Consider the following 23,773-nt stretch of genomic DNA (forward strand, 5'->3'; position numbering starts at 1 on the left):
ACTGATGTGGTAGCTCAAGTTAAAAGATAAGTGTTATAGGTGTATAGTAGGGGGTCTAATTTCTGCCTTGACAGCTTATTATGTAATAATAAAAGGTTAACACATCTTATGTGATCTGATAAATCAATTAAAACGTTTCCTTAAAAAAAATTCCTTTTGGAAATTTCCTCTAAGGGGAAAAAAATTTGGAAGATAATTTAGGAATGAAAAGTACTCTCTCCTGCAAAGTCAGATTTCACTTCTGCACCCAACCCGTGTCTTAGAGGCATGTTTTTAATATTTTCATTTCCTACTTTTCTGCCCTGGATTATAAAGTGGGCACAGTTTTTCTGTACACATTCCTGACAGTGCTTTCAACTGAGCAACTCTGCCAAAAAGCATGCCTGAACCGGGAGGGCATTACTAAGGAGGCAAGAATCTTCTAGTGGGTGGAGACGAGGTTTTCCTCTCACCCTCTCACCTCCTTCTTGACCGCCCCCGTCATTGAGCCTCCTGTGTAAACAGCATCTTTTGTCCAAGCATCCCAATGAGCAGTATAAACATTGTCTCACCTGTAAGGCAAGTGATTGGCAAATATTTATTCATATTTTTCAGATGGACAAACTGAAAATGCCAGAGTCAAGTGGCCTAAAGCCACTTCCAAAGCTGCTTGCTTTGGGAAAACGCTTCACAACTGCTGCTTCTTGAGCATTTCCCTGGCCTTGCTGGTGGCCAGAGGACAGAAGGAACTAAGTTCTGGCTGTTTGGTGTATATGTAATTTCAGTTTCATTGTTGCTGTATACAAACTTTACCAAAACTCAGAGTAATAAAACCTTATCAGGTATTAGCAAGTCCTTGGGTTTGGTGAATAGGGAATGTTTACAGGCAAGAGGAGGCTAATTCTAGGAAAACTGAACGAAGACGGTAAAATCTGTGACTTACTTGAAAGCACACAGGTCTTGTCAGTACACATTCAGCACAGTCTCTGAAACCTCGTTAGCAGTAGAATCACGTGCTTACCCCCAAATCTTTGATGGCCACAAATTGTATGCAAAATGTCAACACTGGCAGTCACACACTGTGGCCAACCTACCTTTCCAGGCCTCTCTTTTACTTTACCTACGCTCATCTACACGCTGTCCAAACTGGGCTTCTTATATCTGGGGCACAACTCCCCACTGCCCGCTCTGGGGCCTCTCTTCATGCTGTGCTTTCCACCTGCAGGGTGCTCTCCATCATGTCTGCTTATCAAAATCTTGGACTTCAAGACCCACAGGGACACTACTGCCTCCGGATAGCCTCTTAGATTCCTCCTAACTGGTATCTCTATTTTCTACATCATTTTTAGCACCAGAGCTTGAAATTCTTTTGGCACAGTATTATAATACTCTCCACAGCCCCTGCCCATCCGCCCAGCACACTAGCTGGTAAGGAACTTGCGGGTAGAGGCCCTGCAGCCTCTTCTATAGTAAAGCACGTAGGAGTCACGCTACCATTTGTTGGCTGTGATCCCTCTCCTGCAGTCTTTACATCTACAGTTTGTGTAATTCTAGGAAACCCCTTTCTCTGGTCTCTGGGCTATCCTGTCTCTTTATGGGATGCACTGGGGGCCCTTCCTCAAAAAGTCACCTTTTCCTCTGATGCATTATCCAAGACATCATTAAGGTAGTTAGTGGAGTCAATGGCTGAGTCACAGTGATTAATGGATCTACAGGAAACAGTGGGCTGCAAGTGCACATCATTGCTATCCTCAAAGAACAGGAAAGACAGTGTCTATTGCAATGATCAAGTTCCAGCCTGCTCAGAATCACCCATGAAGGCATTAAGTGCACAGGAAGTAAATGTGAAGAGAAAAAACACCCAAGATAGCGGCTTTCAAATAGGAATCAAGGAGCTATTCACTACATAATACTATTTCCTATCAGGTGGATTAGAAAAGCCTCTTCATTAATTCAAACTCTACACTTATTTTTACTTCAGAACAGATGGCCAACCTGAGCCCTGGTTTTCTATAATTTGGCCATAGCAAAGAAACAAAAAAAATTCAAACACTAAAATGAAGTAGAAGTTGTCAGAGAATAGACAGCAAGCAACACATAAATTCACAACATACACACAATAGGACAGTGTGTAACTTAAAGAGCAAAGGCACAAAACTGTACAGTGCTCTGCCATTTATTTTAAGACTGTAGAGATTGGAATATTTATCTAAACACACTGACAAAAGCGCTCTCAGGGGGAGACTTTTCACTGTATAATCTACTCAAAGAACACACAAACATGTTTTTAAAGAAACAACTCCAGAATAGAGATAACTTGTAACAACTGAAGACCTCATATTCTACCAGCATGTTTAAGCTCATTTTTTTCTTTTTTTCTGAGAGGCTTCTCTTCACTGAATATTAAGAATGTAGGAAGAGAGCTCATGGCTGTCCTTCATTGCGGACAACACTACAATGGCATTAAGCCTGCTAATGCTAAGAGGGTTAAACTGACCTTTTCAAAGCACAGATACCAGATTTCTGTTTTTGTAGGCTCTGGTGCCCAGAAGGAAGTTCTTTTGCTTTATAATATGTTTCCTTATAAGACTAATAAAACCTAAGGATACGATTATCTAACAAGCAGTTAAGTTGTTTGGAAAGCAGATAGGTAAGAACCTGTTAGCTTTTTCCTTTCCTTCCCTTTTCCTTCTTTTTCTTTCCTTTTTTTTTTTTTTTTTCCTCTCTCCTGAGACGGAGTTTTGCTCTTGTTGCCCAGGCTGGAGTGCAATGGTGAAATCTTGGCTCACTGCAGCCTCTGCCTCCTGGATTCAAGCAATTCTCCTGCCTCAGCCTCCCAAGTAGCTGGGATTAGAGGCACCTGCCACCACACTCAGCTAATTTTTTTGTATTTTCAGTAGAGACGAGATTTCACCATGTTGGCCAGGCCTCCTGACCTCAGGTGATCCGCCTGCCTCGGCCTCCCAAAGTGCTGGGATTATAGGCATAAGCCAACACGCCCAGCCAGATGCTGTTACCTTCAAACTAACTTTCCTAAGTTAACTTTATGTGTATATGTACACACACAAATTTTCTAAGCTTTCAAAATGTTTGGAATAAAAATTATTTTGCAAATCTTCAACTGGGCAGATGGCTGGTATCTGAAATAGAAATAAATGCAAACAAAATATTCCAAAGTGATGGAGAATGTCCACAAGCTACTTAACAACATGAATTCAAGGTACAGTGAAAAACCAAACTGGTCTTCCTCATCATTCTCATGTCAATAATTTAGAAAAAATCCCTTCAGTACTACTGAGCTTCAGGCTTTGTAATGAAGACTGAAAATTCCAGGGGAAAGGAAGAGGAAGAGAAAGGAAAGAAATGAGAACCAGCAAAGATCAACAAACATTTCATTAATTCTGATTCCTTTTATCATTTGCTTTTTTATACAAAGCACTTTCAAATCAATTATCTTAAATTTGTAATAGGGGTTTCTTTCGGATTCAGTTTAAAAATGACAAATAGCATTCGTTGTGCCCAAGTTGGAATTATACCAAAATTACCATGTGCTGGCACATACAATCATCCCGCTGGTGGCTGGAAAACTGGGTTGCAGGAGTGTCTGCCACTCAGATGGGCCACCACCCCAGTGGGCATATGGTAGAGATGAGGGAAGGATGGACTAGAAGCACGCTGGGTCTGCTGGGTCTTCTGGGTCGTCTCTACTCCTTTTTCACTTCGTCACCGTTTTCCCCACTGAGCTTGAACACAGGAATCTGCTGACCATCCTTGAGCTCTAAAAAGACCTCGTCAAGGTGCCACCTGAGAGAAACCAGAAGTACAGTATCTCTAATCTATGAACACTGAGGCAACGGCCATAGTCAAAAAAAGGGGTGCAGAAAGCAGTTGTTTTGAATAATGCCTTAAATTTTTGTAAACATTTTGTGTGAGTGCTGTGTCAACACAATTCGTAACATTCTACCATGGGCTCTCATTATTTAACCAGCTTCGACTTCGAGGCAGGCTTAACAATGACAGGCGAATGGAAGGGACACCAGGAAGGAGAAGGAGCAGTTTATTTCTCATTTCCTAATTCACACTGACCTTCAGTTCCTGGCATGGAATCCAGTCAGCTCGTGCACTAATCCCAGGCTCAGAGGTCAGTGAGCCCAGGGTGAGCTAGGTGGGCCCGCCTGCTCCTTTTGTCCTTGGGAATTAAAACACAGCCTGGCTAAACAGCAAGCATCTATGAGAGAGGCTTCCCGTGGGGGAAGTGAGTGGATGTAGCTACTGGCAACCAGACAAGCAAAGCCAATTAAGGGGTGGAGAGCTTATGCAAAGAATGTGATGAATAAATTCTGGAACAAGAATCCATGCCCTTTATTCATTTGTAACAATCGAGGCAGTGAAGTGAGAAGCTGTAACATAGCATCAAATTATGATAGACCTAGATCACTATAACTGGAAAGTTTTATGAATTCAACGGCATAAGGAGAGGGCAATTCAGTAGACTGTATGGATAAACTGGACTCAGCTAAGAGCCACAGTACTGGCTTGCTGCCCAGGCCACGAAGCTTTCAGCTTCAAGCTTGAAAAACAGTTCTTCCTATGCCCACAGCAATTTACCAACAAATGAAAACAGAGTCGGGGTTGCTTCCATCAGGAAGTCCTCCTCCCACCCCCCAGACTGCCGTCACCTTCCCAGGATACCTCTGAAAGGGGCCACCTCTGGAGGAGTGGACGTAGAGAAGGCCCTCTGACTTGGATCCAGAGACAGGAATCTTCAACTGTGGTGTAAAATGACAGAAAGGAGAGATGTAATTGGATACATTATTGTCATTTCAGAAGATGATGACAAAATGATGCTTTCTAGAGCTAAGCCTATAAAATCCAGTGATTCTCCACAGAAGTGAGTTGTTTTCTAACAGCCCAGCTGGAGAATCCACTTGATTTTCCAAATGTCCTGCCCCTCTTTGGTTGGCTGGTAAGGTCAATGGCAGTCTTTGCATTTGGCAAGGAGGCCTCCTATGATCCTACTTCCAATGATCGCTCAAAAGTCCACTGTTAAAAAGGAGCAAACTCCTGACACACGCAGCAACATGGATGAGTATCAAAAACACGCCAAGTCAAAGGGCTTTACACAGGAGGAGTATATAACTATTTATTTTAATTCTACAACAGGCTAAACTATGCTGGAAACCTGTTATTTTGATGGATTACAAAGTAATTTTCAAACATCAAAAAAAAAAAAAAGAAAAGTGACTGCCTCTGGTAGAGCTGGAAGATGTGAGAAGGAACCCACTGGGTAGGAAACGAGGGAATTCAGGTGCTGGGAGCAATCTACATCTAGATAACGGCTTGAGTGACACGACTGGGTGTATTTGTTAAAACCCATCAGAGATAGGACACTTGGATTTGTGCCTTTCACAGACTGTAAATTTTACCTCAAAAAAAAAAAAAAAAACCAAAAAACTAGGCACCATAACAAATATTAAACTCCACTTAACGATGTACGTGCTTACATGTATAATGTTTGAAAATTACTTTGTAATCCATCAAAATAACACTATAGACTCATGGAAACAGAGCAAAATGCTAACTGTAGAATCCAGGTACCAGCTATAGGTGCTCACAGTATAAATTATTTTATCTTTTTTGTACATTTGAAATTTTTCATAATAAAATACCAAAAGAAAATTCACTGTTTTAAAGAGGAACCTATTGCCAGCAAATTGGTACATATTTTGACCTGGACCCTAAAGAACAGGCTTTAAGGAAAACATAATACATGAAGGCTTGTCTGGGAAAGACGACACGGAGTCCTGGGTTTCTCCTTCATCCCCAGCACCACAGGCGGGGTTCGCACCACAGGGTGCTGCCAGGTGCTGCCATGCCCGTGCCCAGGCAGTCGGCCTGACAGCCCCTAAGCACTTGTTTGATTACACTCCAATTTAGAAAAAAAAAAAATAGTGAATGCGACGTTTTTGGTTTCTCACGAAAACCAAAGAAGCTATGAGCCTCCGAAAGAGACACGGGCACAGTAATAAGGAAGCCCGTCATGAGACAGGCACCTCCCAGAGTGCCTTCCCGTGTCCTCGGTAATGGCCGAAGATACCTCCCGGAGCGGGGGCGGGGTGGGGGTGGGGGCGGGCAGTATCCCACCCATTCCAAATTGCCACCAAGAGAAGAAACTACTGAGGTACACATTTGTGCTTTCCAAAACTCTTTCTTTCCTTTAAACACACCTGAAGGAAGGCACAGGATTTGGAACATGGCTCCATAACTCAGGTGAATAGGCAGTCAACTAGTCACACTTCAAGAACAAATCTTTAGCCGGGCATGGTGGCTTCCGCCTGTAATCCTAGCACTTTGGGAGGCCAAGGCGGGTGGATCACTTGAGGCCAGGAGTTCGAGATCAGCCTGGGCAATATGGCAAAACACCATCTCTACTAGAAATACAAACAATTAGCCAGGCGTGGTGGTGCGCACTTATAGTCCCAGCTACTCAGGAGGCTGAGGCAGGAGAATCGCTTGAACCTGGGAGGGGGAGGCTGCAGTGTGCCGAGATCACACCACTGCACTCCAGCCTGGGTAACAGAGCAAAGCTCCATCTCAAGAAAAAATAAAAAATAAAAAATAAAAACAAATCTTCAGGGTCCCACTGTTTGAGTCAAGCTAAAGCTTTTCTCCAGAGATTATAGAATTAAGCAACAGAGTATACACTGAGCATCTCTGGATGCTTTAAGAAAAAAAAAAAAAAAAGGAAGGAGAAAGAAATGGGCAGAAGCAAGAAGGATTCTGAAGAACAGCAAACTCTGAGAGGCCAATGTCTGAACTGTGCGCAGCTGTGCTTCCGTGTGTAGATGTGACACTTTACAGGTTGGTTCCTTCACCCAGCCCGACCTTGCCAAAGATTAAAGCAGGAGTTCTGGTAAAGCAAAAGTTGGTCACTGGTGACTATTTCACACACACACTCTAGAAAAAATCCCAATGTATGATAATTACTTCATGAACAACTGAAACATCTCACCTCTGGAAAAACTGTAAGAAGTACAAATAAAGGAATTTGGGATAATAGGGCATATGCTGTATACAAGCATCCTTACAGCTGATTATAAAGAAAGTAAGGACCCTGACAGAATGTCAAAAATAGTCCACAAATTGGAAGGCATGCACTGAGGCTCCGGGTGGCTGTGATGCAGCAGACTCTGAACTCCTGTCACTGCGGAGTCACAGCATTTGGCAGCAGTAGAAGTCAGAACCTAGCACCACAGCCAACATAGTCACAGCATGGCCAAGGCCCCAGGGATGTGGGGAAGCCCAGGCAGGCACCCTCTCAGCACCACTGGGGCCAAAGTGAAAGCTGGACAGAACAAAGCTCCCACCAAAACAACCATGGCCTCACCCTACTCTCACTGGGGTTCCTGGAGCACCAGATCATGGATGCTGCATCAACCAGCCCCGGCAAAGGCGCCTTTGGCACCCACTTCCTCAGCGCTACAGCTGGGCTCTGTGCTCTGAGCCGAGAGAAATGCAACAGCCAGACCTACCTGCTGGCTTTTCCAGGTTCTCAGGATTGCTGGGGTCTAGCCAAGTGACCAAAGACAAGGAAGCACAGACAGGCTCCACCACACCATGGGAGCAATCCAGTGGCCTGGCACAGAGTGAGCACTCCACACATGCCCAGCCCTTCCCTGTGCTCCTCCTATGTGTCCTCTCTCACGCGGTGTCACTGCCGTCCTTCCACTCACATCCATGCTGGACAATGGAGCATCACCTCCGACCCACCCACTCCTGATACATGACTGTTACCAAGTTCTGTCACCTGGATGCCACAATGCCTTTACATCCATCTTTTGCTTCTCCAGGCCACACCTCTGGTTCATGCTCTCACCACTGCACACCAGTGTGGCTGCGTCTCTCTCCTAAAGGTGGCTCACTGTAGCCAGTCCCTGGACATCACCAATCTACACAAACATACCTTCTTTTAAAACCGAGTATTTTAATCAGAATACCAGAGCATGAATTGCTTTTGTAGTTCAAAAAAAGTCTCATTAGAGCTAGGTCCATTAAGAACATACTAAAAATAACAAAAAATAATGTAGGTCAGATCACCTCACTCTTATCCTTCCAACACTTTACGGGCTTCTGCTGCTAGAGTCAAGCACACACCTTCCAAGATGACACTGTGGCCCCCTGGTGGCCACGGCCTCTCCTACCTGCCCACACCCACCTCGCCCACCTGTGCTTCCACTGCCATATCACACTGACAGGGGACACAGTGACGACCTTCCCGGGGCATGCTGCTCCTCAGCCGGGTGTTCCTCTCCACCGTTCAAAGTCCTCACAGCCGTCTCCCAGGCCTCCAGCCACTCCCCCTAGGCCTGCATAACAGTGACAGGGCTTGCATCACCCTGTCTTACTCAGGAATTTTCAACTATAAAACCCCAAAAGCCTTCTGCACCTCTATTCCCCACATAGCTTAGAATCATTCCTCAAACCAGGGTATATACTCAAAATATGTTTGTTAAACAGAAGAACAAATGCATTTTACATGCAAGTGAGTGTGATCAAGTACAAAAAGGTAAGTTACAGCTAAAAAAAAAATGGGTTGGTATACTGTGGAAGCAATGTAAATAAATACACTTTAAAAATCAAAGTTTAAAGAGTTGGTTACATTTGAATGAGCACTGACTGGATACAGATGCTTTCTCATTTTTTTTTATTTTAGAGACAGTTTCACTCTGTCACCCAAGGTGGAGTGCAGTGACATGATCATAGCTCACTGCAGCCTCCAACTCCTGAGTTCAAGTGATCCTCCTGCTTCAGCCTCCTGGGTAGCTGGGATTATAGGTGTGCACTATCATACCTGGCTAAATGATAGATAGATAGATAGATAGACAGATAGATAGATAGATAGATAGATAGAGATAAACTGGCTAAATGATAGATAGAGAGCTAGATAGACAGACTAAATGATTGATAGATGATTGATTGATAGATGATTGATAGATGATTGATAGATGATTGATTGATAGGCAGATAGATAGATGATTGATTGATAGACAGGTAGATGATAGATAGATAGATGGATGATTGATTGATTTAGATAGATAGATAGATAGATAGATAGATAGGCAGGCAGAGAGAAAGAGAGATAGAGACAGGGTCTTGCTGTGTTGCCCAGGCTGGTATCAAACCCCAGGGCTCAAGCAATCCTCTTACCTCAGCCTCCCAAAGTGCTGAGAGCTATCAAAGCCAACATGGTAGCAAACCACCACTGGTCATTTCTCTACTACCTTCAATTCAAGATGGTAGTAGCATACCACTGCATTCCCTGCATACCCACTGCATTCCCTGCATACCCACTGCATTCCCTGCCACATCAATTCCCCAGAATGGAAGAAAAGTATATAGAAATATATCTATAATATAAAATATATTTTATATAAACATTAAAATCCATAATAAAAAAACTTTTTTTAAAGGTGCTAAACCTAGCTTTACTTAGTGGATTTTCCCATCCCAAATCCTTAACTCCAAGACTTTCCAGGAGACAGTAGACTCTCCTCTCCTTCAGCAGGCACTAGCCTGCAGTTCGCAGGGAAAGCACGTTACCTTGGCATCAGCAATGTCCACGAAGTTTTCCCTATCGGTGAGCTTGAGATAATGGATGTTGAGAGGAGGGCCCAGAGCTTCCTGTGCCTCGGGATGGCTCTGCAGCTGCTCCACTGCCAACTTGTAATATAAACTCCTGGAATGAAACTCTAAGGACGAAAGACACTTATTTTCCTTGTTGAACTTGGTCAGGTAGAATCTACTACAAAGAAAATTAAATAATACAATTGATGTACAGGGTAGAAACAGAAACATGAAATTTGTGGATGGACGAATAATTAGGACCATCTACTCTAAACTGTCCATTTTACAGACTCAAAAACCAAAGCACTGGCAGGCAGTGTTTTGCAGGGATGTGCAGATGACCTTAGGCCTTGACCTCAAGCAGACCCTTTCTGCTTCACCTCATTTCTACCCTCACTCATTGCCTTATTTCTACACCTAAGGGGTTTGATCAGCTCTTCCCTATGTTTCCTCTCAAGTCTCTAAGTTTCCTCTAAAGTCCTATGATTCCATGACTTGTTCAAAGTGACACAGCTTGTCCACGGCAAAGCCGAGGCCAGAAGTCATGACACCTGACTTCTGAACATTGCCTATTCCACTAACATGAGACGTAAAATAGGCTACAACATTAGCAAAACCCTCAGGCCAAGAAACAGGATATGAGAATGTTCACTCATCGACATTTAAGCCAACATTTCAAGTCAAACTGCTCTCAGTCTCAGGAATCATTCTGAGCCCACAGGCTACCTGGGAACTCCGGGAAGCACCTCCCAGAAGCTGTAAGTTCTAATAATCAGCTGCCGGGAGCACAGGCAGGCTTCCCAAGCAGGCTGTTCAGTTTGGCCACAGAAAGTGCTTCCCTTCTGAAGGTCCCATCACACTAATGAAGGGAAAGGTGACCTGACCCTGGAGAGGCCAAGGGAATCCCCCTCCTCGGCTGCTTCCCAGGAACAGGGATACAGGGAATACCACAGGAATGAACGCGGTGCCAGCCATGATAGGAAAAGAAGGGACAGAAGCAGAGTCCAGACAGGTAATCTTTATTGAGTGATTTCTATGGCCAGGCACCACTGTTCAATATTTCACACATCTCACAATGTTCAATAGCTCTCATGTTGTAAGATTCAATTCTCACCTCATGCACAGGCACTAACATTACCACACATCACACCAATAAGGTAACTAACGCCCAGAAAGGTGACGGACTCCCCCATAAGGCCACATAGCTGGTCAAGAGCTGGAGCCAAAATTCAACCATTCAACCCAGGCAGTCGGCTGCAGTGCCCAGGTCTCACCAACTTAGCAGCCTCCTAAGGGAGAAAGGCTGTCACACCAGAAGGCTGAACCCTGACCCAAAAATGCACCCATTCCTCTCATGTCCTGCCCCTGTCCTTTGGCAGAGGGAAGAGGAGGCCAAATTATTCAGTCTGAATCATTCCTGGGAATGCTCATCTCAAGCCCCCTTCAGACTCAGCAACTTCACCAACTCTGCAGGAAGGTGCCGAAAGGCTGCAGAGGACACTGGAGCCTGTTTGCTTGTCTGCTGGTGACACTCACATCCTGGGAAGAAGTGAAAATGTTGCAGAGTGGATGAAGAGCCAAGCTGGGTGGGGATAAAGGGACCTTAAAAAAGTCAGTCTGGAAAAACCTGCTGCCGCTTTGCCACCAGTAGCATTAAAATGACCTTAAATGTCCTGGCTGCTGACAGTAATTGTGGCCTGTCTTTACAAATTCAAATTTGAGTGCAGTGGGGCTGGAAGCTGCATGTGTCGGGATTTTGCCATCGTGGTCTCTGCTTTTATTTTCTGCCCCTGTCAGAGTCCCTTGCTTGTGGTCCCTCCTCCATTAAATCAACAGCAGAGAATGAAAGTGCAACGAAGGCTGACAACACTGGACGCATACTCACAGCTTTCCCCACCTGTGAACCATCTGGTATTCCCCTTCCCTCTGTCCTTTCTTTATATAATCTCAGAATCTTGATGGAGCCACTGTGTGTGCACTGGACTGAAAGCCCATCATGCTTTGCTAGGCTTCTTATGCAAATGAGTCCTGGTCCTTTTATTTGTACTCGTTGCTCCTGGAAAAACTGAGATTACAGGATACAGAGGAAGCTACAGCCAATGAAATGGTGGACTAGCCTTTAAAATCACCCTCTCCTCCTTCTCTAATCTAAAGAAAGCATCTCAAGTATTTCCTCTGATGGAGGAGCAGGAGCAGGAGCAGGATTGCTAGGAGGAAGTCAGGCCGCAGGCCGCTTGCAGGATACTTACTTTGTATGAGGTAATACACGAGGGCAAAGCCCCCAGCACCGAACACACCGCCGAAAAGGACCTTTATTCCCAGAGGAATTGACTGCCTGCTTCCTGGATACTTAAAAACAAAAGATACAAATTTATTGTAGGATTCCCTGTTTTGTGCCAAGGGGATTTGCCTGGCGTGGGCCCCTCAAGGAAAGAAGCATTAAGGAAGTCAGCAAGGAGGCCAGACCGCCCTCCCTCATTTGCTTCCTTTCCAAATGCCAGGGTTGGTTCTGGAGCCAAACTGAGTGCCCTTCTGAGGGTGCCCTCTCGAGAGTGGCCCATGTCCAGGACCCATGCTGTGGGGGCCCTGCCGCCCCCAGCCGGCCCAGCACAGAGCAAGCATTCAGCCCACCATCCTGACAGACAGAGCCCAGACTGTGTGCCAAGCCCCGCGTGGCCAGGAAGCACAACCACTTTGTCTCAGGCCAACTGGTAAACAGGAAGCTTATCCTTTGTGGCAATGGCTGGTCCTTATAAGCCTGCAAATGGGCTGGAGCTGTCACTGGCTCCTTTCTTTCGTATTTTGAAAAATGCCCCACCCTTGGGATGAGGAAACCTTGGTTATGACTTTCAGGCTGAATGAACAGATGGAGGGATGCCAGCTCAGCAAATACAGCACACCACATCCACCCTGGCTTTAGCTCCTGTCCCCTGAAGGCCTGGGTGGGGCTGGGAGCAGCAGTGGACTCCCTGGAGCCAACTCTCCTCCTTCCTGGTGGCCATAACCACTGCTCACAGCGGCCTGAGGCTTTCTGAAAAGTGTAAGATACCTGACCATAAAACAGTAGGACGTGGCTATAGGAGTAGGACAGGAAAGGACAGGAGAGGGGTCACAATTCAAATGCCCACAGGGCCAAACAGGTCACATAAAAGACAGCAGACACTGCAAAGACAAGGACGTAAGGCCCAGCCAAGAAGACAGCTTCAACCTGGCTCCCGCTGACTGTGGCTGTGTGGCCCCAGTCTCAATGGATCTTTCCATTTTTCAAGAGGGGTCAGAAATCTGATTTTTTTTTTTTTTAATGTGAAACTGCCTGGATTCTAAATGCTGACAACCAATTTTTTAAAATTGCTAACAAAATGCATTTGTGAATCAAATTATTTCTGTGGGTTTTCAGTTTGCTTTGACCATCAGCACATCCCAACCCTAAGTGAGATTTAGGTAAATTCCTGTCTGTCTTTGCTGACATTTCTCCAAAACGAATAGAGATTTTGGACAGACATGGAAATCCCGGTTTTAGATAAAGGAAAAAACGCCGTGTCTGTGTCCCTACTTGAAGATTTAACCTTAGATTTTAATTGTGCTCCTTTCACAAAACAAAGCCTCTGATGTGTCCTAAAGGGGTCAGAGGTAACGCAGTGCAGAAAAGTTAGGTATAATGCGAGTTCCTTTGCTGGCTGGAACACATTCTCACCATCTGCTTCTCCACCTTCCAGAACACAGAGTAACAACTAATTGTCTACCCATCATTTCTGAAAACTTGAATGTAAAGGAATCCATAGAAACCCTGTTGGAGGAAGTTCCTCAGGGAGACATTCTTTCTGAGAACTAGTAACTAAACATACCCTTGAATCAGGCTACAGGTGACCAGTTCTATACTAAAATATTTAATCCAGGTTTATGTATATAAAGGGTTTTGATCAATTTAACAAATGAAGGAGGGTGACATTTTAGATCATCTTTGTATTATCTGCTTATATGCTGTTTTGTTCAACTAAGAAAAGGCTGTTGAAACCACAAACAAATGTACAGCAACTGCTGTGAGAGTTCTAGCTAGTGCCCTATAATATGTAAGAGTATCAAAATGAGTGTAAAGTCAATTACAGTAATGTGATCTGGGAAAAGCCATTTTTCTCATAATGAAAATGGTCAGAGCATCTCTGAAGAATGTATTAGTCAGATCTTGCTTAATTTGAAGAGAGCTCAACAGGGTGAGGCAGCCAGACTGGGTTATGCAGACGTTCCCAGAGTGTTACAGCTTCCAACGCCAGCATGAGACACGAGAGAAAGACAAAGCCGGAAACAATGCAGAAAATGCCCCTCCCATCCCTCCTGTGAAGTTAAAGCACAAGTGAACCCTAAAGACCAGGAGAAGCCCGTAACTATTCAGGGAGTGACTTTCTTCTATTGTCTAACTCGAGAATACCCTGGCACGTTTTAGTGAGGAACTTGGCCCTGGAACATTCCATTACCTTTTGCCACATCATAGCACAACTCTCTTCAAAATCAGCAAAGGCAAGTTGTCCTGCAATTAGAAAAGATTTTACATTAAAATCATTTTTTAAAGCCCAATTCTCTCTAGTCTCATACAGCCAAGATTTATTACCAACCCAAGCTTTGGAACATGAACAAGGAGTTAAATTTAAGCTCTAAAACAAGCCTTGTCTGAGAAAGGCCCTGGTTTTTCCCCCTTCTGCCAAATTAGGAAGAAGAAACAAAGCCTACGGGTTTCCTGTCTGTGTCCTATGCACTTTTTGTTACAGCAACCAAAGAACCGGTGCGCACAAGGGAGAACCGCAGGCAGCAACTGCTTTGACCACAGCACAAACACGGGGCCAATCAGCAGGTGGCTGGACCCGCAGAAGCAAGATGCTAGCAATAAAAGCTGTACATGACAGAGTGAAAACAGCACTTCACAGTAAAAAAGAAACCATAGTACAGTAAACCCATATATGAACTTTAACAATATTGATAATACCTAACACTTTTAACAATATTGATAATACCTAATACCTTACTATTATGTGTCTTGTACTATTCTAAGCACTTTACATAATTCATTTAATTCTCACAAGCCTTCGAAGTAGGAACTATTATCATCACCCTCATTTTACAGATGAGTAAACTGAGGCACAGAGAGGTTAAGTAAAATGCCCAAAGGTGCACTAATAAGTAAGTGGTAGAATGGGGATTCAAACTCATGGAGTCTAGCTCCAGCCATCTGCTCTTTCAACCACTGTGGTACACCAGCTTTAAGATATCTAATTAAAGCAATATTGGAATGTGAAAACAGTGTCTCTGAGCTAAAATACATTCTTACTGTTCAGTGTAAAAGTCCTTGGCAGGCATGCCTTTCCTGCTATTTTTCCAGACAAGGTAGATACATATTTGTACCTTCATTCCTTCTTTTGTTTAGCAAACGGTTACTGAGGGTCTGATCTGGTCAGACAGTAAGAATATAAAAACAGTATCAAGATATAAGGAATTTTCCTTAGTCCTGAAGGGATACAGACAATTAAACAAATAATGATAACATAGATCTATCACACACAACTGCACAGCTATGCACTGCACAACGCTTGCAGGGCACCATGCACATTAGAGACATCAAAGATTTCTGTCTTTATTAAGACAGTTTGCCAACAGTTGGAAGTACTATGAAGTATCCTGAAGAAGGTGTGGGTGTCTTTTTCTAATTTGCACAAAGGTGCCTTCGGGCTAGCAGCAGCCCGGTTAGTGCAACCAGATATATGCACCAAGAGAGGAAGTAACACTCAGGAAGTGGTCGACGCCGCTGCACGGAATCAGTGGAGGTTTCACAGTTTACGGAGAAGAGAAAGGTGAAAGAGTAGGAGAACAGCTTCAGATCCAGGAAATGATAAACAAAGGCAGAGTGGGCAGAAACAAGAACTGCTGAAGTGTAAAGTACAGGAGAGGAGCCACAGGAAACAGGTCCGGAAATGGAGGGGCGGCAGCATAGGGGGTGGTTACTGCTAAGAAAGACCCTCGACCCTGAGCTGTCGGACTCTGCAGATGAGGGGCTACAGAAAAATCTCTCTGGGACAGACGGGTGGGCAGATGCGGGGAGAGAAGACAATGCAGCAGTACTGCCAGAGGACAGCAAAGCCCAGAGCTAAGACCAAGGCAGCAAGTGTGCCGCAAAACGGTGGTTTCTTAAAATATTCAGGATGGGTCTTACTTATTTATTTACTTATTTTTATACTTGCTCATTCCAAAAAGGATGATGGAGCTAACAAAGATACATACTTTAGAAGAGAAGAAAACAGATAGATGAGGAAATGAAGATAAATGAAAAATAATATTCAGAAAAGAAATGGGGCTGAAATAAAATTAGAGCACAATAGGACATACTGTCATTCACTAGGCATTTCCTCAAGGTGCCACATATTTGACACGGCTTCCTATCTGCTCAGCAGATAAGATCCAGAGTGTCCGTGGGGAAAGGCAAATCAACCACTGAGTCAGAAGACAACAGCTGCTAAGAATACATGAAGCCTCAGAAAGCCCTCGCCAAGACTCAGAGATTCTCTCAAGTGACTGGTGTTGCAAACATCCTGAGAATTAAAAACAAGATCACAAAAATAAAAAGTTCCCAACTACCAAATGACTATGTTTTATAACATCCAACTATGAAAGCCACATTCATACTCCCCCACCACCAAAAAAAACAAAACAAAAAAAACAGAAGAATTATTTTACAAGCAGTCAAAAGAGTGAGGACTCAAGAGTGCTTAGGCAGTGAGGATCAACCAAGTCTCCCCAGAGCCCCTCCACGTCAAAGAAGGGGTTGGGGTGCAAGTGGTGGGCAGGAAATGGCTTCAGGAGTGAGTCGGGGGTAGCAAGAGCTCCTTTTCAACCAGCTTCAGTTTACCTGCCCCTTCAGCCGCCTTTTGAAGAGTGTTAAGTATTCCCCGACCTCACAAAAAAAACAAAATTTCAAAAAGGCACTGTAGAGGAATAGAGATGGATTTCAGGCTAACTGCAGGAATGTTACCTCTTAGAACTAGTCTTCTAGTAAGAGGCGAAAATTTAAAAATGTGATGTGCCATTCTCTGCAATAAACTCAAGTTCAACCAGTCTACTATGTTGCCAAATAAGGGCAGATTTATTTGCTTAACAGTTCGCCAAAAGGCAAGGGTTGCATCTGTATTGGAAATCAAGGAACTTGTTAGCCACAGGAAGGTGGCACAAAGCACTGGCCAGGGTCTCTCAGGAAAGCAGTCTTAGCTCTGCTCTGATACACAAAGGGGTGACTTTGGCCTCCAAAGGCAAATCGTTTATAAACCTTTTCCAAAGTACTAAATCCTTTCTAGAGCCAAAGAACAGTCTGCTAAACAGATGCAGCAGACACTGAAGCTGGCACAGGCTGGAGGATCCTGTCAGCCTCCCTTCAGCTGGGACCAGAGGAAGCATCACCAGGGGGATCAACAGAACAGCCAAGGAGTTCAAGCCATAGACAGGATCCCACAAGGGAAGGGTGGAAGCAGGCAGGTGGTGCAACTTCAAGCTGAGAAGCACACCAGAATCACAGGAAGCACTTAAAAAAAAAAAGGCTAGGTGCGGTGGCTCATGCCTGTAATCCCCACCTTTCAGGAGGCCAAGGCAGGAAGATCACTTGAGCCCAGGAGTTCAAGACCAGCCTGGGTAACACAGCGGAACTCAATCTTTACAAAAAATACAAAAATTAGTCAGGTGTAGTGGCGTGCACCTGTGGTCCCAGCTACTCAGGAGGCTGAGGCAGGAGGATGGCTTGAGCCCAGGAGGTGGAGGTCACCATGAGCCGAGACCATGCCACTGCACTCCAGCCTGGATGACAAAGCAAGACCCTGTTTCAAAACAAACAAGGCAGATGTCCAGGCCACATCCAGACCAATTAAAATAGAATCGGCAAGGGCAAGACCCAGGCAATGGTGGTTTTTAACCTTCTCAAGTAATCGCAATATGCAGCCGGGCTTGGGAACCAGTGGTATACTGGAAACAAAGTACATAAAGCAGCATTACAGGTAGCTGAAGCAGGAGCAGGGTCAAAAGCCCGGCTATGAACACAGGCCATGTGACATTCCCAGCAGGCCTATTAACACCCAGAGTCCTTTCTAAAGCAGCGTTTTGCCAAGCATAACCTATTCACTTCACCTCTGTTCCTCTGGGTAACATGGCTGGCCTGGCTTGTCCTACAACTGGGTAACTACTATGGGCCAGGCACCATGCAGGATGTTTTATATGCACTACTCCTATTTCTTAAAACAATCATAAAAGGTAGATATTATTTTTGCCTTTCTGAACTAAAAAAAAAGCCTTAAGAAAGGTTCTGAAACTTGCTTATGGTCATGCAGCTATTCCCTGTCAGAACTATTACATGCATCTGACTCCAGAGGCCATGGTTTCTCCACTGAGCCAAGACCATGGATTTCAGAACAATCAGCTTTTCACACAGGTAGGATGTGCTGTCCAAAAGCCATTTCCATCTGCCAGAAGCAAGTCACTGCTACACTGGGAAAGTTTTAATCAATGTATCTCCAAGTTATAATTTAAGGGAACAAGGTAAAACAAAGAGATACAAAATCACTTAGCGACTACTGGGAGGAAATGGAAAGATCGTTCCTCCCTATTGTTGAATGGGCACGGCTCATTGCTACTGTCACCCCGCGGATTACATATCGTTCAGCCTTTAAAAATCGAAAAATTGTCAAGGGCCACAGTGGAGGGGGTTGGGGGGGACGGCAGAAAGATAGTACAGAGAATTATGCTTAAGACAATAGAAATAAAAAAAGTAACGCAATATAAATTGAAATGAAAAAGAATAAGAAACAAAACCCAAAAGGCCGAAAATAAAGATTAAAAATTTGGCATTTAAGAAAAAGAAGTATGAATGGCAAAAACAAAATAAAAGAAGATTAAACTTTTTTGAAGAATGAAATGTCTCAAATGTAAGGTAAGGGAGACAAAAGGATAGTACCAAAAAACATGATAAAAGCATGCGAGTAAACATGATAAAATTTTTTTTTTTTTAAGTAAAAGACTATGAAATTAAGCATTTTAAAAATTAAGCATACAAATGTTAGCGCTGACTTTTTAACTTCATTTTGGCTCTGAAATCATGGAATAACTTGAATGCTTGTAGAGGAAAGACTTCCTGTAACCTTTTATTCTTAATCACGAGGCAAGCTCCCTTTGTTGAGCTGAGCTAAGGATGTTAATAAAAGGCTGTCCAATACCTTTCTACAGGTTGGCGCAAAACTAATTGCGGTTTTCACCATTGAAAGTACTGGCGAAAACCACAATTACTTTTGTGCCAACCTAATATCAGAGATGTCTGTTACTCATCCCATGGAAACCAAGACTGCCTGGAGAGAGGGTCCCTGTGCCAATGGGATTAACAATTTTTTTAAAGATTAATAAACTATAAGATGAAGGAAGATGCCATTTAGTTTAAGAGGGCATCAAGCTACCATTTCCTGATATGACTTCACAAATTCCATTTAAAATACCTATAAAGATACACACAAGAAAAGACAGAAAGTAGGGCCTGCTTGGAACCATAACAAGTTGCAAAAGTCTAAGGAAATTTCCACTAACCACCAATATAAGTGGAGAGAGAAAGAGAAACATGTCCATGGACAAATGAACCCTGGCACAGCTGGCCAGAAAGTATGTGGGGAAACAGTTTGGCCCTTCACCTCTCTCCACACCCAGCTCAAAGTTTCTCAGTTTGTAGCAATCAGGAAACAGGCTGGCCAGCCCCAAATTTGGTATGAATCCTGCTTCCAGAGACAGCCATTGTCATTTCCCCACCCCACTCTGTTTCTATACCCATTCAGAGACTACAATCCTAAGTAAACCCAGCAGTAAGGAGACGCAGGACTGGCAGCGGTGCAATAACAAACTCACTCTAAGAAATAAAAGAATATGGAGAAAAATATCGCTTTGGGTACTCAATTGGTTGTAGAAAGACTGCCTATAAGAACCACATGTGATGGAAAAAAAGGACACTACACACTAAAGAAGGAAAGGGAAGAAACTCAAATAAGGAGTGATTTCAAGGAAACTCACAAACTAGAATTAACATAGCAAAAAGCCAAATTCATAATGAAATCATATTCAGGAAGTTACTGAAAAAAATCTAAATGTATAATGAAAGAACAAGAATATAAAAATGAAGAGCAAGAAAATGGCAAGTGGAGATTTAGAAACTAAGATCTATTCAATAGATCATTGCTTCTGGTGTTAAATAACTAGAGTAAATGGAAGATGAGATAAAACAAAAATGATACTAAAAGAAAACCTGAAAAAAGACAAAAATGTAGAGCATGTTCCAGTTCCATTCACCAACACCTCCAGGTAAAATTTTACATACAATTTTCCCAAAAGGTATACCAACAAATGATGACATATTGGAGTAGCCTTAGATTTCTCTGTAACTACAAATTCCTGAGAATAAAGGGCCAACCAAACTGTGTGAAGAGGAAGACATTATAAATTTGGAACAAACTCAAGATACTATATAATCTATACAGACATCCTGAAAACATTATTTGAAAACATATTGTAACTTACTGGGAAAAAAGGCAAATTCCTTAAAAATAATAGCATATTAGGACTAGCAGCATGAACTGAGACCAATTAAATTAGTTTAATTCAAATAATTATTGTTTACTTATAAAATGAACAGAAACATCTAGTGGTTTTTTATTTTACTTTTTATTATTTTAATTATTTTTAGTATTTTAGACAGAATTTCACTAGGTTGCCCAGGCTGGTCTTCAATTCCTGGCCTCCAGTAATCCTCCTGCCAAGTACTAGTACTTTTTTTAAAAAGACATACAATATTTAAATTTACAATACAGCCTAAAATTCCAGATATTGCTGGGCGTGGTGGCTCATGCCTCTAATCCCAGCACTTTGGGAGGCCGAGGCGGGCAGATCACTTAAGGTCAGGAGTTCGAGACCAGCCTGGCCAACATGGTGAAACCCCCATCTCTACTAAAAATATAACATCAGCTGGGCATGGTGGCAGGCGCCTGGAATCCCAGTTACTCAGGAGGCTGAGGCAGAAGAATCATTTGAATCCTGGAGTCAGAGTTTGCAGTGAGCTGAGATTGCGCCACTGCACTCTAGCCTCAGAGAAAGAGTGAGATTCCATCTCAAAAAAAATAAAAAACTCCAGAATTAACACATAAAATGTAGGTAAAGACAGCCCCAGTGAACCACACCTCCTGATATTTATATATTCCCCCAGTTAATCCGACTGGCCATATGACTTGCTTCAACCAACAGGAGGAGGCAGAATTGATGCTGGAACAGTTCCATATCTCCACTTTAAGGAGGCCTGGCAGTTTGCACTTTGGCACTCTTGGGAAGCCTAAGCCACTATATAAGAATTATGGTTATCCTGCTGGTGGGGTCCTTGCAACATAAAAAGACCATGTAAGAAGCCACTTTGTGAGGAAGAGGCCTAAGATGGGTGGCAGGGAGATGCCCCACTGTTTCAATATTCCAGCTGAACCCAGTCATCCCTACCAAGGCACTAGCCATATGAATGAGCTGTCATGGACATTCTAGTTTAAGTGGGCTACCAGATGACTGCAGTACCAGCAGAACATCCATGGGGCAAAAGAACCATCAGCTGATCCAAGTCAACCTACAGAATCATGAAAGATAATAAAATTATTTTAGTTATAAGCTACTACATTTTGACATGATTTGTTATGCAGCAATTGAAAATGAAAATGCCTTTTACAATATCTTCTGAAAGGATTTTTAAAAACCTCTTTCAAATATGTTACTTTTTAAGAGCAGCAATTTAAAAAGCAAAGGAAGACTTAAAAATAGAAGACTTGGAACATTCAAACAAACAAGAGGAGGGCAGAAATATTCAAAGAGTTGAATTTAAGACAAAAAGTAGGCTAGGCGTGGTGGCTTATGCCTGTAATCCCAGCACTTTGGGAGGCCAAGGCAGGCAGATCACGAGGTCAAGAGATCGAGACCATCCTGGCCAGCATGGTGAAACCTGTCTCTACTAAAAATATAAAAATTGGCTGGGCATGGTGGCGCAGCCCTAGTCCCAGCTACTCGGGAGGCTGAGGCAGGAGAATCGCTTGAACCCGAGAGGCGGAGGTTTGCGTGAGCCAAGATCGCGCTACTGCACTCCAGCATGGTAACAGAGCGAGACTCCATCTCAAAAAAAAAAAAAAAGGCAAGAAGTATTTAATTGAGACAAAGATTAACAATAATATAGTAGTTATAAACATAACGTAGCAAATATCATTATACCAAAATAGATAAAGCCAAAAACTACCACAAATATTTAAAAAAGAAAAGAAAAAGAACAGAACAGAACTAGAGAGGGAGACCACAGATCGCTTTCCAGCTTTAACAAATCCAGCTAACAAAAAAGCAGTCAAGGCTGGGCGCAGTGGCTCACGCCTGTAATCCCAGCACTTTGGGAGTGCGAAGCAGGAGGATTCTTTGAGCCCAGGAGTTCAAGACCAGCCTGGGCGACACAGTGAGACCCTATCTCAAAAAGAAATAAAATGAAATATAAAATAAAAATAAAATAAACCAGTCAAGAACAGAAAATTTGAGTAATATAGTTTTTACCTTGCAAGGTACAACATGTGTGTATGTGTTATCTGTGGCGATATATGTGTAAATACCGAGACCTTCCAGTGCCTAGTAGGTAGCTCCCATCCCGTAAAGCTTTGTGGGACTGACATAAACCATCCCGTTTTCACTGCCCAGTCCTGTGACTACTTCCTGGAAAGTAAATCTGAACCGCTCTGGAGAGGGCAAAGCAAGTGTACAGATTAGCAATTATATATCTTAAATCAACTTCATCTGAACCACAGTGGAAATTTCTCTCATACTACTGCAAGTGGCTAACCATTATCCCTAATTTTGAAAATTACAGTAAAAATTTGAAATTTAAGTTTTAAATTAGAAGATGGAAGAAGTCAAATCAGTTTGATGCCATTTTCAATGAGAATAAAACAAACTGAAAATGTTAACAGTTGTTATCCATTCATTCAATCAACAAATATTTGCCAACTGCATACAAAACCAGGAAATAAAAAAGAGAACAAAACAGGTCATTTGTGGATGTTACCCTGTGCTGTAGTGTGAGGAGACAAACAGTAAACAAATAAGATCACTTCAGTTAGTAATAAGTACTTAAAAAAAAAGAAAACAGGGTGTTAAGAGAATAAGAAGAAAAGCCACAGACTGGGAGAAAATATTTACTAAAGACATCTGATAAAAGAACTGTTACCCAAAATATGCAAAGAACTTGTAAAATTCAACAATAAGAAAATGAACAACTTAATTTAAAAACTGGGCAAAAAAGCTAAACAAACATCTCACCACAGATATACAGAAGGCAAATAAGCATATGAAAAATGCTCAACATTATATGTTTATTAGGAAATTGCAAATTAAAACAAGAGGCAGAGGCTGCAGTGAGCCAAGATCGTGCCACTGTACTTCAGCCTGAGCGACAAAGTGAGTGTTACTGTGTCAAAAAATAAAAATTAAAATAAAAAAATAAAGTCTATTTTATTTATTTATTTTTTAAAAGTTACCACCGAAGGCCAGCCGCAGTGGCTCACGCCGGTAATTCCAGCACTTTGGGAGGCCGAGGCGGGTGGATCACGAGGTTGGGAGATCGAGACTATCTTGGCTAACACGGTGAAACCCTGTCTCCACTAAAAATACAAAAAATTAGCTGAGCATGGTGGTGGGCAGCTGTAATCCCAGGTACTCGGGAGGCTGAGGCAGGAAAATGGCGTGAACACGGGAGGCGGAGCTTGCAGTGAGCCAAGATCGCACCACTGCACTCCAGCCTGGGTGACAGAACTAGACTCGGTCTCAAAAAAAAAAAAAAGTTACCGCTGAAAAGTAATTAGCTCAAAGATGTGATAAAATGTCATCTGAGAATAAATCAAACCTTTTGAAACTAAGATATAGCATAAACACCTGATAAAACATATGCTAATGTTCACAATGAATTATAAAATCCAAATACTGAATGAAATCGAATTGTTTTCTAAACTGCACTTTCTTAAGACCAAATAACATAGTAAGGGTTGTTCTCCCTCTAAAATCTGCTCTAACTTCACTCCTACCTCTCACCAGTGCTATCAAAACCTTGAAATAT

The 23,773-nt window shown here is 42.9% G+C and overlaps 1 protein-coding gene across 1 annotated transcript in view; it reads right to left on the bottom strand.

Annotated features, from left to right (window-relative positions):
* Window positions 1-3,354: 3,354 nt before the first annotated feature.
* Window positions 3,355-23,773, bottom strand: part of LOC126950193 (cytochrome c oxidase assembly factor 1 homolog) — a 171,321-nt gene continuing 150,902 nt past the window's right edge. The window contains exons 3-7 of the mRNA XM_050783471.1: window positions 14,076-14,128; window positions 11,853-11,952; window positions 9,580-9,728; window positions 4,672-4,748; window positions 3,355-3,783 (exon numbers count right to left, since the gene is read on the bottom strand). Of these exons, the coding sequence (XP_050639428.1) occupies window positions 3,684-3,783; window positions 4,672-4,748; window positions 9,580-9,728; window positions 11,853-11,952; window positions 14,076-14,090 (441 nt within the window). The 5' untranslated portion in view covers window positions 14,091-14,128 and the 3' untranslated portion in view covers window positions 3,355-3,683. The remainder of the gene's footprint in view (window positions 3,784-4,671; window positions 4,749-9,579; window positions 9,729-11,852; window positions 11,953-14,075; window positions 14,129-23,773) is intronic.

This window comes from Macaca thibetana, chromosome 3 (genome assembly GCF_024542745.1).
Source record: "Macaca thibetana thibetana isolate TM-01 chromosome 3, ASM2454274v1, whole genome shotgun sequence".
Classification (NCBI taxonomy): domain Eukaryota; kingdom Metazoa; phylum Chordata; class Mammalia; order Primates; family Cercopithecidae; genus Macaca; species Macaca thibetana.